A 16,949-nucleotide genomic window follows, 5' to 3' on the forward strand; every position below is an offset into this window, starting at 1 on the left:
CCGAGGTACCATTGTATTCCGCTTCTGCCAGCGAAGCTTACAGGTTTCCTCAAATAGCCATCCAGCACCAGCACTCAGGGCTAGTTCTCACTGTACACATCTCACTGTAGATAAATCTAATTAATTCATTCATTAATTAAAATGCTGGAATAGGTAGGTCTTTTGCTCTGATCCCAAAGGGCTGTCATTATAATCAGAAGGGCTTCCCACTCGCTTCTCTTTAAGGGAAAAGTAACTGTTTTATTACATTACAATTTGCAAGCGTGCACACTTCATATCTGATGGGAGTGTGGCAGCATCTCACTTCTCTCCCCACCCCGCACTTGGTATTGGCGTGCAAATACCAGCAACCGTGCAAGAAGTAGCCTTTAGATGCAGAAATGGCAAAGGGAAACGGAATGGGAAGGCAAGCCTAATGGGGGGGGGTGGATTTTTTTGCAACACGCGCCATTATTAAAAAGAGCAGAACCTCTCAAGGCTTTTGCTAAGCATTTGCAAACGGAGTCCTAAAAGTGACAGCAGAGAGACCCGCTTACACTGCCCAGTAGTTTGAATTTTTAGATCTATCGCAAGCATTCCCAGCAATGTAAACGCACACAACTCAAATCCAGGTATTCAGGTGTATCCAGGCTGGCTTTCAGTTGTGTGTGCGTGCACCCCTGAGGTTTGCGCAATTTGAAGTGTAGCTAAAGCTGGATTGTAACTCACAGTAACATGACATGTGCGAATAAGAGTTATATTAAAATAGGAGCTGTTAGTGCCTCTCCAGGTGGGAGAACCTATTTTTCTCTTGGTTAAAAATGGTGCCTTGATAAGAACCATGCCATCCCTGACCACTGGAAACAGTTCCCCTGCGTCAGAAGCTCTGCTTTGATGCCATTACTTCTGAGGTGCATCAACCACATGAATTTGAGCTACAGGGAATTTCCATGCCGGTGGAGCACATTCTTATCCACTAAAGCGCGAGTTTTCACGGTGCAGTTGTGCTGCTGCCTCCCCATGGAAGCAGCATCAGCAGGCTTCCATAGGGGGGCCATAATTTCGGAGCTAACCTTCAACGTTCAGTGAACAGCGGAAGCAGCGGAGAGAAGCGTAGCCATAGCCGAGCATCGCTTTTGTTGTTATTTACAGCCAGAGATATGCTGTAGCCAAACAGCAGGGGCCCATTTGAAATAGGGAGCTCATTCAAAGGCTAATAGGGGAGAACTGGCCAGGATGAATCATTTTTATTGCCAATGCAGCAAGGAGAGGCGTGAGTCGGAGTCAACCAGCCTTCCTTATTGGCTGCTTCAGCTCAGCAGTTAGGAATGGGTACATTTCACGAACCTACATTTCCAGCGCCCATTTCAGGAATTCTAAAAACCTGATTGTAAAACTAGAGTGTGTTAGCTGTTCTGAATTGTGGTATTCTGCATGTGTTGGTGTTAAATTTATATACAGTGGTACCTCGGGTTAAGAACTTAATTCGTTCTGGAGGTCTGTTCTTAACCTGAAACTGTTCTTAACTTGAGGTACCGCTTTAACTAATGGGGCCTCCTGCTGCCACTGCACCACCACTGCACGATTTCTGTTCTCATCCTGAAGAAAAGTTCTTAACCCGAGGTACTATTTCCCGAGGTACAGCGGAGTCTGTAACCTGAAGCATCTGTAACCTGAAGTGTCTGTAACCTGAGGTACCGTTGTACTACCCTTCTGCATGTGTTTGGTGTGTTGTTGTTGTTGTTTATTAAATTCCTATACAGTGGTACCTTGGGTTAAGTACTGAATTCGTTCCGGAGGTCCATTCTTAACCTGAAGCTGTTCTTAACCTGAAGCACCACTTATCTAATGGGGCCTCCTACTGCTGCTGCCGCACCGCTGGAGCACGATTTCTGTTCTCATCCTGAAGCAAAGTTCTTAACCCAAGGTACTATTTTTGGGTTAGCGGAGTCTGTAACCTGAAGCGTCTGTAACCAGAAGCGTATGTAACCCGAGGTACCACTGTACTGCCTTTCATCAAGGTGGTTCACAGAATAAAATACAAGTAAATAACTAACCAAAACAACAAAACAGTAATGCCCCCGGGGCCCTTCCCATAGATATAATGTAATTTATCTGGAAGAAGGGGGTTTGCCAAAGGCATCTTTTTTCCTCACACCCATTTCCCTTCCATAAACCAAAGAGCACCAATTTACTGTCCTGATCTCTGACTCCGGGTCCTTGGCATTTACCCTGGCATAGAGGAATTGTTTCTGGCTGGAGTTTTCCAGAGACCCTAGAATTCTTTCTTGAAGGTTAAATCAAGGAGCAGCTGTAATCCAGAGGAACATTTCTTTCAACAGATTCTGATAAGCTGCTTAGGGGCGGGGGCGAGGTTGGAGGGCTTCCCCCCGCCGCAGCCGCCGCTGCCTTTTGGCCTAAATCTCTTGGGTGTTTGGGAGAGAACTCACTTACAGCTCAGTGTGTCGCAGGCTTGTAGCATCCTTTTTAAGCCCCCGAGTTGGAGGGAGTGAATCTGGTTGGCAGTGCTCTGTTGTCAATTGGCAGGGGACCACTAATGTCTTAAAAGGCCAAGAGAGGAGACAGTTTCTACTGGCACCTTCTCAGCACTTCCGTTCTCCTCTCCCTCCAGAACTGGCGCATCTCCCCCCCCCCCCACTAAATCATGGTCATCCTCTGGCCTCTCTCTGACCCCAGTCCTGCTTATCTAATGTAAATTGTAAGCTCTCTCCGAAAAGAAGCTGTTTTAGCTGCAAACTGGCAAGGTTCTTACATTATTACAAATGTGAAACAATCATTTCCTATTTGGCTGCTACCGGCGGCTTAAAAACATCTCTCTGTTTGGGTTAAACACTGTGGGTTGTAACAAGACACCTGAAATATGTGAGCAAGTTCTCTCTGGCTTTCTTCCATTTCCAGTATTGAGTGTCTTGCAGCAATTGCTCCTTTGCGCCGATACATAAAGCACACTTCATAGTGGGACTCATCCAGGCATCCTACGATCCTGCCGGCAGAACGTTTGGTTGTTTCTGGGGCAAGTTGAGCGAAAAGGGCTTGGCTTAGCTCAGCATTTATTTAAAAAATGGAACCTCAAGACCACCCAGCCACCTCCTGAAATTGGACGCAGGAACCTGTTATAAGGGGGGGGGCTGCTCCTTTTCCCTTATGGGGTATCCAAGAGCCCATATAGAATCCTTAAGTAGGTCCCCTGTCGGAAGGAGAAAATATCAGAGGCCAACCAGAGAATATTGAGAAGCAAAGCAGCTAATAAGCATGATCTTTATTAAACTGTTGCAACAGGGTTCCCCGCTCCCCCCACGCAGAGAGGGAGGAGAGGAACCCAAAACAATGGTGTGCAAGCTCTTACTTTTGAAATTGCCTACCTTTGGCTCAGGGTAAAGGTAAAGGATCTCTGGCAGTTAAGTCCAGTCACGAACGACTCTGGGGTTGTGGCGCACATCTTGCTTTACAGGCCGAGGGAGCCGACATTTGTCCCCGGACAGTTTTTCCGGGTCATGTGGCCAGCATGACTAAGCCACTTCTGGTGAAACCAGAGCAGGACACAGAAACGCTGTTTACCTTCCTGCCGGAGCGGTACCTATTTATCTACTTGCACATCATACATACATCACAGAAAGAGGTGGTCCCCAGCAGAAATACGTCACGGGGGCAGTCTACCACAGAAATACATCACAGGGGCGAGGTCTACAGCAGAAAACCTGTCTGTCAGGATACCTGATAATGATCAATCATTGTTCTACCTGGGCAGCCTGGCCAATATTTTGTGATTGTAAATACTTAGTTCCTGAATCCAGGTCACAGGCTCACCCTTAGACAGGATTTGTGAGCAAAGGGGAGAATATTTGAGGTTACTGGAAGAGTCAAAATGGCTTTAGGATTGTTCTCCTGTACTATTTCAGACACGTGGTTTATATACTTATGTGTGTGTTTGCCTTGTGTATTTATGAATGTTTATTTTATATATATACACAGGACCTTAGGATTCCTATAACAAACCTACTCTAGGTGTTTCCTAGTTCTTACAAATCACACCCATTATACAGTTGCAGTTCTGAGTTTGGAGGGGTTTCTGCATTTCCTCTTTGGGCAGATTGACTATCCTGGTGAATATCTTATGAAGCCACTTTAAGTCTGTTGGGGGGGGGGGGAGAGAACTTTCACTCCCTCCCTTCCACTGCTGTCAGTCTAGGTAGGCCATTCCCCTTGACTTCTAGATGAGAAGGCTTTCCAGGGGTGCAAAGCAAATAATTGCAATGGGAATCAAAGAGAGCATTTATCTTGCCTGCCTCCCGGACTGCTTTATGATACGATGCGATACGATACGATACGATACGATACAATACAATACAATACAATACAATACAATACAATACAATACAATACAATAATCTTTATTGTCATTGTCCCATACAGAACAACGAAATTGAAAAAATCTACATCAGACATTCAAAAACCCACAAGCCTGCTATCCCAGCCTGGTCAGCCCCTAAAACCTCTGATACCCCATAAGTGAATACAATATACAGTTGTACCTCAGGTTAAGTACTTAATTCATTCTGGAGGTCCGTTCTTAACCTGAAACTGTTCTTAACCTGAAGCACCACTTTAGCTAATGGGGCCTCCTGCTGCTGCCGCTCCGCCGGAGCACGATTTCTGTTCTCATCCTGAAGCAAAGTTCTTAACCCGAGGTACTATTTCTGGGTTAGCAGAGTCTGTAACCTGAAGCATATGTAACCTGAAGTGTATGTAACCCGAGGTACCACTGTACTTACTTAAAGACTACCTTACACTGCGTTTAAAACCAAAATCTCATTTGGATAGAAACTGTTTCTCAGGAGGCTAGTCCTAGTCTTTGTAACCCTGTACCTTCTTCCAGAAGGCAGAAGCTGAGAGAGATCATTTTCCGGGTGCGCACTATCCTGCACTATCTCTACAGCTTTCTTATGGCACCTGGAAACATAAAAAAATTAAGAGAGGATTAGACAACTTCCCGGAGGAGAGGACTATAGAGGATTGCCACTCTGCCTCCACAGCTGGAGACAGTAATGGTTCTGAATATGCATTGCTGGAAACCACAGCAGGGGAGGGTTCTTTTTTACTCAAATCCTGGTTGTGGATTTCCCACAGGGATCCGGCTGGCCACTGTGAGAACAGAATGCTGGACTAGATGGGCCATTGGTATGATCCAGCAGACTCTTATATTCTTGTGTCTCTCGCCAGATACCAGCGTAGTTTGATTTCTCTGTCACTACACACACACACACACACACACACACACACACACACCATCACTCAAGTTGATCTGAGCGCCTGAGGGGGAACTTTCCTTTGAGTCTGGCACAAATGCACCCCAAACTCCAACATGAAGTTGATTCAGAATAAAAGGACCGGAGGACAAAGCTAAAAGCAGAATGGTGCTTCTAAAAGAAAGAAAATGTTTCAATTCAAGCCTGTCCTATTGCAGCTGCTTACAAACGGACACCTGGTCTCCTCATGTGTAACACAGCAATGTTGATAGTCCAGCTGAGGGGCTTAGAGGGACAAAGGACTGTTAGGCAAGGGCCATATTTTCAGTTTCATGATTGACAGGTGGCTCTGTCAGGGAAAGTGTTTTTGACAGCTTTTGGAAATCGGAAGATGGGCTATCCTCCATCTCCCTGCCAGACAAAACCAATTATGTACTTTGTATATTCAAAGGGAGGTGTAACTTCTCTGTGGGGAATTGAGAATGGTATCTTAAAGTGACGGGTTGGCCTAAATGAGGCCTTTGTTTCAGCCCTTACCTTAAATAACACTGACTTTTATTCTCTCCTCTTCTAACCCATATTTCTGTGTTTCTTTCATTCCCAGTGCTGCTGTTGGCATTGGTTTCTATGGCAACAGCGAAACCAACGATGGGGTTTATCAACTGATCTACGCCCTAAATAATGCTAATCGCACTCTTTCGGAGATTGATTCGCTGGTAAGAAATCTGATGGGTTGAGCCGATATTATTATTCTTCCCCCCTTCCCCCTTTTCATCTAATGCAAGCGCTCTGGTCCTGATGAATTATCTGAAATGCCTGAGATTGAGAGCAGCTGTCTGAGAACAACAATGTCTCTTCCTAGGGAGAGCACAGAGGCTGGTGCAAACAAGCCAAACATTGTGTTAAAGCCTCCTTCATCTATCTCCGTTTTAATCCGGAGGAGAGCATGTGCTCTCTGCTGTCAGAATTCACAGCCTGACCCTACTTTCTGCGTTTCCCAGAGGCGAAAATGGAGACAATTTCGTTTCAGAAATTGAGACAGAGATAGGAAGGGATGGGAAGCACAAAGCGGTTCTACTCCCCTCGGTCAGTGTTGGGTGCAGATCATAGCTTTTTCCTGATAACCTTTGGAAACCCAGTGTCTAGAAAAGGCAGAACTTGAGATCTGTTGGACCCCAGAATCACAGAGGACTGGAGAGTCCAGTGCTGAAAGCACAGGGTTGGTGGGTGGGGGCTATAGTTTAAGCTGCTGGTGGTAGTAAATTAGAGTATTAAAGCCTGGTGCCTCCTTTGCAAAGCCCTGGAAGCTTCTGCCCGGCTTAGGGGGGCCGGCGTGATGCTCACAAGCATGGCATCCCCCCCCCCTTCCAGTAGCCATCGCAAGCTGGCCCCCCTCTATCCCTAACTCTTCCCCTGCCAAAAATGTCGCCGCACGCCTCTGATTCTGGTGCTGTTGAGAACACAGCTCTAGAACAATTCAGATGGCACCGTGCCCAGGGAGAACCAGTAGCGTATCACCTGGGAGTCTGTTGGGTCCATGCTTCTCATGACTTCTTCAGGAATTCCTGGCAGAAAGCCACAGCTGAAAAAAGGCAGCAGCAGTGCTTAAGACCTGAGATGGAAACTCCCAACTGCAAAATGACAACAACAGCACACTACTACCAAAAGGTGACCGGTTTGGAAATGAAACCTCTCTCTCCATCTAGGGGACTAATGGTACTCCTAGCATCTTGGTTTAATTTGTGTTTCTCCTGGGTTTACTTCACATATACACACACTGGGTTTTCTGTTTCTGAGTGGTGGTGGTGGTAATCCAAAAAGCCTAGCGATATTTAAGTACTAGGCAGTGAATACAATGTATTCAAATGATGCCCTCAGTTTCAATATATATCCATGCCCTGTAGTTGGCTTGCTTTCACTGGTTCTTGGAGCGCCTGATCGTTTTAGCGTGCCAAGCTCCTGTACCAACCTTTCACCCTAATGACTCCAGGTGGGTTACTCACTTTAAAAATCTACTATGAAAATGTCAATTATGGATTTTCTGACTTCGCAGAATATTTTGAAGGGAAGAGGCTCTGCTGTGTAGAGCTTTGTCCTTGCTTTCTTGCTGCTTTGACTTCTGTGTGGCCAGAAGGAGGCCTATAGATAGATTCCATAGCAGCTTTTGTATTGGAAAAGAGTTCCTTTTTGTGGGTGCCAGTGCAACACCAGTAAACAGGGAGATTATTTGGAGCAGACTTTAGCCATCTTCGTTGCTCACATAATGGAGGCCATTCAAGTGGTTAAACTGGGATAGCTCAGTCGCTGGAGCATAATCTCAGGGTTCCCACATTGGGTAAAAGATTCCTGCATTCCAGGGGGTTGGAGTAGATCAGGGGTAGGCAACCTAAGGCCCATGGGCCACAAGCGGACCACGGGGGTTGTTTAACCAGCCCACAAGCCGCACCCTAACCGAGCCGCCCTCTCTACAAGTCCCCACACATTGTGCTAAACCGGCGCAGTGCAACGTAGGGACTCGCTTCCGTGGTGACTGAAATTGGGTCTGCGCATGCTCAGACGCTGAAAATGCGTTTGCACAGATGCAGACACCGGAAATCGCATCTGCACAGACGCAGACACCAGAAATTGCATCCGTGCACGCTCACACACACACACACACACACACACACGATCCAGCCCATGGAGGGATCTCCACTGGAGTGAACCAGCCCAGGTGAAGTAAACTTTGCCAACCCCTGGACTAGATGACTCTCATGGTCGCTGCCAACTCTACAGTTCCATTATTAGGGTAGAGTTTTTTTGGTCTGTTCTTCTAGTGCATGCATATGTAATTTCACCAATCTGCTTTTGGGATTTGGGCTATAGAAACTGAGGTGGTGGTGATTATTCTGGTTTCAGCGGATCTTTTCCTTGAGTGTATTTGAAGAGATTTGGTCAAAGTCGTGTTTGTGCACGTGATGGAAGCCGAAGGAAACTCTTTGACTTTGAGCTGTTCTTGGCCGCCCCTTCTACCCATAGAAAACATGACTGGTTCAGAAAGAAACCAGCTTGCTGGTTCTGAATGGTCTGCCTGCTGTCTTTTCCCAGGTCTCAAACACCTCTGTGCAGATGAAGGTGGCTCTGGAGCAGCACCTGGCGCGGCTGAACGAGATCTTTGCCACCCGAGGCGACTATGTGCAGACGCTCAAGTTCCTGCAGCAGATGGCTGGCAATATTGTGCTGCAGCTCTCGGGGCTCCCTGTCTGGAACGACGTCACTGTAGACCTGTCTCAAGTCGCTGGTGAAGTTGGTTACGTGGAATATTACAGGTAAGTTGAGAGGGGATATTGCGGAGGGCGGGGTGCATGGCCCATTGGGAGACTTCATGGAGTTTGCTATACAGCCTTGCATTTCCTGTCAAAAGCAGAGCATCTCAAAGACAAAGGTAAAGGGACCCCTGACCGTTAGGTCCAGTCGCGGACGACTCTGGGGTTGCAGCGCTCATCTCGCTCTTTAGGCCGAGGGAGCCGGCGTTTGTCTGCAGACAGCTTCTGGGTCATGTGGCCAGCATGACTAAGCCCCTTCTGGTGAAACCAGAGCAGCACACGGAAACGCCGTTTACCTTCCCGCCGGAGCGGTACCTATTTATCTACTTGCAGGAGCTGGGACCGAACAACAGGAGCTCACCCCGTCATGGGGATTCAAACTGCCGACCTTCTGATCGCCAAGCCCTAGGCTCAGTGGTTTAGACCACAGCACCACCTGCTTCCTGTAAGACAATGGAGGGGTGTTTAATCTTAGACTTATGGAAACTGTTACATCATCACGGAGTCAGGAGGTGGGAATCCCCTTGTTCATCTCTCTCCTCCACTTTGGAATCCCTCCCCTAGGATGGGGTGGGGGCCTTCCAAAAATTGTCGGACTCCAGTTCCCACCAGACAACGTGGCTGGTGGCCATGGTAAGAGTTGCAATCCAATCATATTTGTAGGTTCCCTGTTCTTGGTGGTGCCTTGTAGGAAAGTGGTTGGGGAGATAACAGGAGGAACATGGGCAAGAGAAAGGGGCTGCAATCCACTCAGCCATTCTGTAATAGCAGGGGCATGGGGCAGTAAATAAGGCCACTTTTTTGGGATCACTCACTTTGCACCATGAGGAGGTGATTTGCTCAAAGCACTATAATGTTTTCATCACATCAGTGCATCGTAGCAACAGTCTTAATCTGCACTGGTAATGCTGAATACAGAATTGAAAGACTGTGATTATTTCAGCAGCAGAAGTCAGTCTGACAATAGGGAAAGAGCTGCAACACTAGCTTTCCAGCTGCAGGGTCATGGCTGAGGTCAGCATGGTGTGGGCACACGGGCAGAGCCAATCCAGCAGCTCCCACTGATGCAATCTCCCTGCCACCTCACCTCTCATTCTCCCACTGAGTGTCAGCAGTGCCTCCGCTGTTGGGAAGCTAGCATTACATATCCACTCCCACCAGGTAAGCCACTTCTGTACAGCCGTAAAAGGAGGAGGAAGAGTCGTGAGTTACTGTCCCCATCCTTTATTGGTCCTTTTGGGCTGAATAAATGGAAGCAGGATTGTGTCTGAATGGGATGCTCACATGTTAGTCGAGGGATGAGGATGATGGCTTAACTCGAGGACGTCTTTCCTGTTGTGGGAACCCTCGGGGCATTTGTTAAGGCAACGAGGGCACCAGGAGAATAGCTGTGGCGTTGAGCAACTGTGGGTCTTGCGAGCGCACTGTCCTAACCTTGTTCTCAGTCAAACTCTGCCACCGCCCCCTCCTCTCACTGCCTCCAGGGTTTTGCCAAAGCAAATATGTTTTGAGTTATGTATCCTTCTCAGCGCTTAGCGGCACCCTTTAAACGGAAGGTGTTTCTTCTTAAGAGGCAAACCTAGCAGCCCGTCATGCTGCAGGCACTTGTGACATTTCTGCTCAGGAGGAAACGTTAGCATTACATAAAGGCAGATGGCACCTTTTTGAATGGGCTCTGGGTAAAGGAGCCTGTGGCGCTTGGGGAAAATAAGCTCCACTTTTGGGGGGGGGGGGATTCTACTGTACTCAGATGTAAGGGTAAGTTGTGTCAGTACGACTGCAAGGTAGAAACTGAGTATGCCTCTACAGTTGAGGGAGAAGGCAGGCATCAGAAAGATTTCTGGATTCAAAAACGCTCATGCGGCTGTTGCACAAGTTTGAATGCCTCTGTGCACTTGGGGTTTGGGTAGAGCTTGAATGCCTGGGTAGCTCAGTTGGTTGGAGCGTGGTGCTGATAATGGCAAGGGACCCCTGACCATTAGGTCCAGTTGTGGCCGACTCTGGGGTTGCGGCGCTCATCTCGCTTTATTGGCCGAGGGAGCCGGCGTACAGCTTCCGGGTCTTGTGGCCAGCATGACTAAGCCGCTTCTGGCGAACCAGAGCAGCGCACGGAAACGCTGTTTACCTTCCCGCCAGAGCGGTACCTACCGTATTTTTCGCTCCATTGGACGCACCGGATCATAGGAGGGGGAGAACAGGGAAAAATTTTTTTTTCTTGTTCTCCCCCTCTAAAACAAGGTGCGTTCAAGGTACATTCACCAGAGCTTGTGGGGCTGGCGGTGGGGGGGAAGCGCTGCTTTCCCCCACCGCCAGCCTCAAAGATCCCTGAAGCCTTTGGAGCGCAGCGCCCCGCTGCCCAAGCTAGAGCAGCGAAACGGAGCCCTCTGTCTCGCTGTTCTGGCTTGGGAACAGCCTTGCTAGCTTCTGCAGGACAGCGGGGTGAAGGCACCCCGCTGCCCTGCAGAGGTTTGCGCGCAGCCGTCCCCAAGCTAGAGCAGCGAGACGGCGCAGCCTGCATTCGCTCTATAGGACGCACACACATTTCCCCTTAATTTTTGGAGGGGGAAATGTGCGTCCTATAGAACGAAAAATACGGTATTTATCTACTTGCACTTTGACGTGTGTGTGTGTGTGTGTGTGTGTGTGTGACATGCTTTCAAACTGTTAGGTTGGCAGGAGCAGGGACTGAGCAACAGGAGCTCACCCCGTTCAAATCATGGGGATTTGAACCGCCGACCTTCCGATTGGCAAGTCCTAGGCTCTGTGGTTTAACCCACAGCGCCACCCACATCTTGATCCCTGTATAGGACAACTGCATATTCCTGCATTGCAGGAGGTTGGACCAGATGATCCGCAGGGTCCCTTCCAGTTCTATGACTCTATTAATTGTTAGTGAGGGGAAGAGTCTGTTGAATGAGTGGTCTTCTGAGCCGGTCATGTGGCACAGCAGCAGGTTGTGGCCGCCAAATCCAAGGTCTTTGATTCGGGCTTGAATGACTGGCAGTCACGCAGCTTTGTTTATCTGAAAGGCCGTCAGAATGTCTAGAATGATGCTTGCTTAGTAAAAGACTGACGTAGCCAAAAGGGCTTGCTAATTAAAAGAGGCATGGCTTAATGTGAAGGGGAAATACGAGCAGGCCTTTTAAGCTTCCTGTAAACTACATTTGTATAAAAGGTTTACTAGATGGCTGGGCTGTTGGTAGATACGTCTAGACGGCTTTCTCTTCCGGGGATCTGTTTAGGCAGTCCTGATGGTAGCCCAGGTGCTTAGGGGAGCTGCCCTACTACAGTGCTGCGCAGGTATCAGCAGAGAGCTGGCATGGGTTTGTGCAGTCCACATGAATGGTTTTCCATTTTCACCGGTCAGTTGTCCACATGCCATTCGCCTAGGAGTTCATCCAAGTGCGCAACAACCTTAAATATTGAACAAAATACTGTGGGAACCTTGTTGACACGTCTGCCGTTTGGCAGTTGCAAACCTTCCTATTTTGTATGTTTAAAAGAAGAAGAAAAATGTGCAGAGTATTCATGAACTGGGGAAAGCTCTCTGGCCTTAATAAACGCTGAAAGCGACCTTCCTAAGGAGAACGTGCATTCAAGAGCTCAGAAGTGGCAAGGCTCTCTTGACCATGTGTGCCATTTCCGCCTGCATAAAGGCTGATAAAGGCAAGTACATACATGTCACACGTGGCGGCAGAGGGAAGCGGTCCCTTGGTAGTTCTGCAATGCTGGCAGATGTCTTTTCAAACACAGGAAGCTGCTTTTTACCAGGTCAGAGTGTTTGTCTGTCTAGCACAGGGGTAGGCAACCTAAGGCCCGGGGGCCAGATGTAGCCCAATCGCCTTCTAAATCCGGCCTGTGGACGGTCCAGGAATCAGATTGTTTTTACATGAGTAGAATGTGCCCTTTTATTTAAAATGCATCTCTGGGTTATTTGTGGGGCATAGGAAGTCATTCATCCCCCCCCCCCATGTAGTCTGGCCCACCACATGGTCTGAGGGACGGTGGACCGGCCCACAGCTGAAAAAGGTTGCTGACCCCTGGTCTAGCACACCCTTGTCTGCTGGCAGCAGCTCTCTTATGGCAGGGGTAGAGAATTTCAGGACTCCTGCCCAGGTCACACATACCCTGCAATTATCTCCATCACATCTTCCTTGGAAGTTTTTGCCTGGCTGGAAAGTGTCCTTGAACCCCCATAACACTTTTTTGCTTGCCTGGATGGAAGAGAGAGGGCTGCTCCAAATAACTCCTTTATTCAGTGTACACTCTCAGTTTGTTTATGGGGACAGCTATATGACAATGAACGTTCATTCTGGTTTGCTTGCAGAGTGCTTGCGCTTCTCTTCCCGTTTAATCATTTGTTTCCCCTACATTTTTCACTCTATCACCTCATCACTTTGCAAACCACAAACTCTGCTGCCTTTTTAAAAAATATAAAGTGGATTTGCTGTGCTAGGGTGACAGTGCTCCAGTCCAATTTAGCTGTGCAAACCTTACGTTCCAGTATGCGCTTGAATGCTTCCCACAAATTGGTAGCAGTCTCTTAAGCACCCAGGAGGGTGAATGAATGTGCGTAGAAATTAGCCCACTGCACAGAGGTAACATTTGCATTAATTGCCCTCCTCACCTTTGCCTCCAGCCCCTCCCACCAATGGCATGTGGCTGCCCAGAAGGATAGCTCAGTTCGCTAGAGCATGGTGCTGATAATGCCAAGGTTGCAGGTTCAATCCCCTTATGGGACAGTTGCTTATTCCTGTATTGTGTGGGCTTGGACCAGATGATCCTGAGGGTCTCTTCCAACTCTACAGTTCCATGACATGCAATCCTCTAGCTGGAAGAGGTTCCCCACCACCAGCCCACTGCACACTTTAGGATCTCAGATCTTCCCCATCACCTGCTCCTCTGATCCTTTTAATGGGCAACACCAGGGTTCGAACCTGATTCCATTTGCATGTAAAACATGTGCTTCCCCACTTAGTCAAGGCCTCTCCCCTGCTAACTTCCCATCCTGTGTAGTCATAAGGATCTTATAATCAAACCGACTGTGGGGCGGAAATTCTAAACACCCGCTTTACTGTGTGGCCAGCTTTTAATGTACATTGAATTCAGCACAGAAGTTCTGTGTTTTTGGTGACTTAGCCCCTCCGGTTTATAATTTGTGCCTTCTTATTGTAAGCTACCTTCAGGAGGCAGCAAGTGTTAAACAGCATGGCAGCGGAGGCCACAAATGAGGCTGGAGCTCCCCTCCGACGGTTCCCGCTTTCCAAATTTAGCATCCGCCTTGGGAGCTGTGACAGTGGACCCCAAGCTACTAGCTTGTGCCCAGCTCCTGACCACAGCAGAGGAATTTTAATTGGGTCTCTCCTGACTCCAGGCAGTGATTAAAACAGAGGAAGAACCCACTGATCTTGCTCCTCCTTCTCTCCTCTGTAGTGTTAATGAGGCAAAAAGCCACTGGCTGTGAATAAAGACAGAGCAGAGCGGCATAGGCAGGGTAGGAGAGATCAAAAGCCCATCTTTTGCCAGCAAGAAGAGAACGTATTTGTTTGCCCTGGAAGGCTGGGGGCAGAAGCTGCTGCGTGGCACTGCTGCACGCGCACACATACACGTACGGCACTGTACAAGCTGCAGTGTGTTGCAGTGGCATCCCTCCCTTCAGAACGTCTTGCATTAGGGAGCCAGAAGTATCACCAAATCTAGCTAGTGGCTATAGCGAAACCTGTGTGTACAGTCATACCTCGGGTTGAATGTGCTTCAGATTGAGCTCTTTCGGGTTGCGCTCCATGGGAACCCGGAAGTAACGGAGCGTGTTACTTCCAGGTTTCGCCGCTCGCACATGCGCAGACACTCAAAATGATGTCATGCGTGGAAGCTGCAAAATGCCGCACGCGCAGACACACCGTCGCGCCTTACGTTCCATTCAGGATGCGAACGGGGCTCCGGAACGGATCCCCTTCACATCCCGAGGTACCACTGTGTATTCTGTGTGCATATATATACAGTGGTACCTCGGCTTAAGAACTTAATTTGTTCTGGAGGTCTGTTCTTAACCTGAAACTGTTCTTAACCTGAAGCACCACTTTAGCTAATGGGGCCTCCTGCTGCTGCCGTGCCGTCGGAGCATGATTTCTGTTCTCATCCTGAAGCAAAGTTCTTAACCCGAGGTACTATTTCTGGGTTAGCGGAGTCTGTAACCTGAAGCGTCTGTAACCCGAGGTACCACTGTACATATATTTAAACCTGCACCCTTGTGGGACATCTTTGGAAGAAGAAAGGGCTAAGGAGTAAACCCTACACAAATCCGGCGTGGAGTCCTTAAGACAGTTTGATGGTGCCTTGTACGCCTCCTTCCGGCAACTCCTGCAGCCAAGCTGATACCAAATGTATAGCTCTGATTTCCTTCGGACCACATCAGTGAGGATGAGAAGGGGGTCATGTCTGGGCAGCCCAAGACCTCCATATACATTTGCCCAGGCTTCCACCCTGGAGAGGTCCCTACGCAGTTTGACTTCATCCCTGGAGGGACACTCTCTCTCAAGACAGACAGATGCCAACAACATTTTTTAAAAAAATGAGAACTCCCTGCCAGAGAATAGTGAATTCTGCAACCCGAATAAATTATTCAAATGAAGCAAATCTGCATCCTTTCACTTTCCTTTTTGGAGAAGGGCAAAGAACCGTTCAATGTGCTGAAGCCCTCTTGCCCCTTGAGTGCTCAGCACACCCTGCCCCACTCAACAGCTTCTGAGATTTCTCCATGCGTTTCCACACGCACGCACAAGCACATCTTCACAACCGTGTAGGCTGGAAATTGCACCAATTCTCAGAACCACCGAGAGGGGTGGGGTGGGGAAACTGAAACTGGAATATCACGGACAGCAACTCAGAAATGGCTTTGTCAGAAGACTAGAGTTTTTCAGACCCTGCTTCTGGTTGTCCTAGAAGCATTTGTCTGGTCTCCATGGATGTTTGCTAGATCCAGGGCATGGGGCTGTGATGCAAATTAGCATAATAATAATAATAATAATAATAATAATAATAATAATAATTTATTTATACCCTGCCCATCTGGCTGAGTTACCCCAGCCACTCTGGGCGGCTCCCAATTGAGTGTTAAAAACAATACAGCATTAAATATTTAAAACTTCCCTAAACAGGGCTGCCTTCAGGTGCCTTTTAAAAATAGGATAGCTGCTTATTTCCTTGACATCTGATGGGAGGACATTCCACAGGGCGGGTGCTACTACCGAGAAGGCCCTCTGTCTGGTTCCCTGTAACCTCACTTCTTGCAATGAGGGAACCGCCAGAAGGCCCTCGGAGCTGGATCTCAGGTAAAAAGCTGCATATGATATGCTAATTTTTATATGTAGTTGCAGATTTCATTTACCTCTTGAAAAGAAAACCACCTTGTAAGCAAAGGGTTAAAAAGAAACTTTAAAAAGGGAGAAAGGGCAGGAGATCCAACCTGTCCTTGTCGATCCCTGTAAGGAAATATGCTGCACTGGGCCCTGAGGCTGATAGAGTGAAGCTGCTGTCAAAATCTCTCAGTCCTAGACTTCTTCTGCAGGGAAGCTGTCTTGGCCCATCTTCTGACTTGGACACTGAAAAGCCCTAGCCTCAACAAGGAAATACGCTTTTCAAGTATGCGGAAAGGACAGTTGTCACCTTTCTTTTCAGTCATTTGCAGGGCTGAGTTCACGCTTCAATTTCAGACGTAGTCATGGCAGTGTTCCCTTCTGTGTTTTGATGCCTACCCACCCAGAGAAAGTGTGCACGGCCCAAAGTCAAAGTCCTGCTTCTCTGTGTGGAGAACATGGTTCTTCGTAACGATGCCAATAAAAATCAAAGGAGCTGTTGCACAACTGCATTATTTTAAGTCCCTCACCCCCTACTGCCACAATAACGAGGAATAGGGCCATATAGTGTCCATAAATATATTTGTCAGGGGGCGGGGGGGAAACTACACAGAAAAATTAGGAAAGCCTATGCCATGAAATTTCACATTTGCTGTGTTGGCATCCCACAAAAATATAACGGCCCCCCAAGAAAACAGTGACGCAGCTGCCTGTGATTTCTCCTGCAAAATGTTGAGTAATACGTGAAAGGAGGAAAGGGGTTGGGAGAGAGGGGTTGGGCTGTTGCTCACGTCCATTCCATGCCACAGCCAGTCTTAACGGATGTCAAAAGAGTTTGGCCGGGGGTGGCTTGGTGCAAGCTGGCTGGGCCTGATGAAAGCTGTATTCCAAAATATGTGGGAGAGTTTCCAGCTTGGAGAAGGCTGCTTCTGAGGTACTGCAGTCCCTACATTTAATATCTGTGGTCTTGCTTGCATTTCACCAACTGAATAGCTCAGCTGGTTACAGCGTGGTGCTGATAACGCCAAGGTTGCAGGTTCGAT

General features: G+C 48.1%; 1 protein-coding gene across 3 annotated transcripts in view; it reads left to right on the forward strand.

Moving 5' to 3' along the window:
- TTYH2 (tweety family member 2) overlaps positions 1 to 16,949 on the forward strand; it is an 83,207-nt gene that overhangs the window by 40,866 nt on the left and 25,392 nt on the right. For all 3 annotated transcript variants that reach the window (XM_080994679.1, XM_080994677.1, XM_080994678.1), the window contains exons 3-4: positions 5,851 to 5,962; positions 8,334 to 8,554. In XM_080994679.1, coding sequence (XP_080850805.1) covers positions 5,851 to 5,962; positions 8,334 to 8,554 — 333 coding nt within the window. The remainder of the gene's footprint in view (positions 1 to 5,850; positions 5,963 to 8,333; positions 8,555 to 16,949) is intronic.

The sequence above is a fragment of the Podarcis pityusensis genome (assembly GCF_964106645.2).
Source record: "Podarcis pityusensis genome assembly, chromosome: 2".
Classification (NCBI taxonomy): domain Eukaryota; kingdom Metazoa; phylum Chordata; class Lepidosauria; order Squamata; family Lacertidae; genus Podarcis; species Podarcis pityusensis.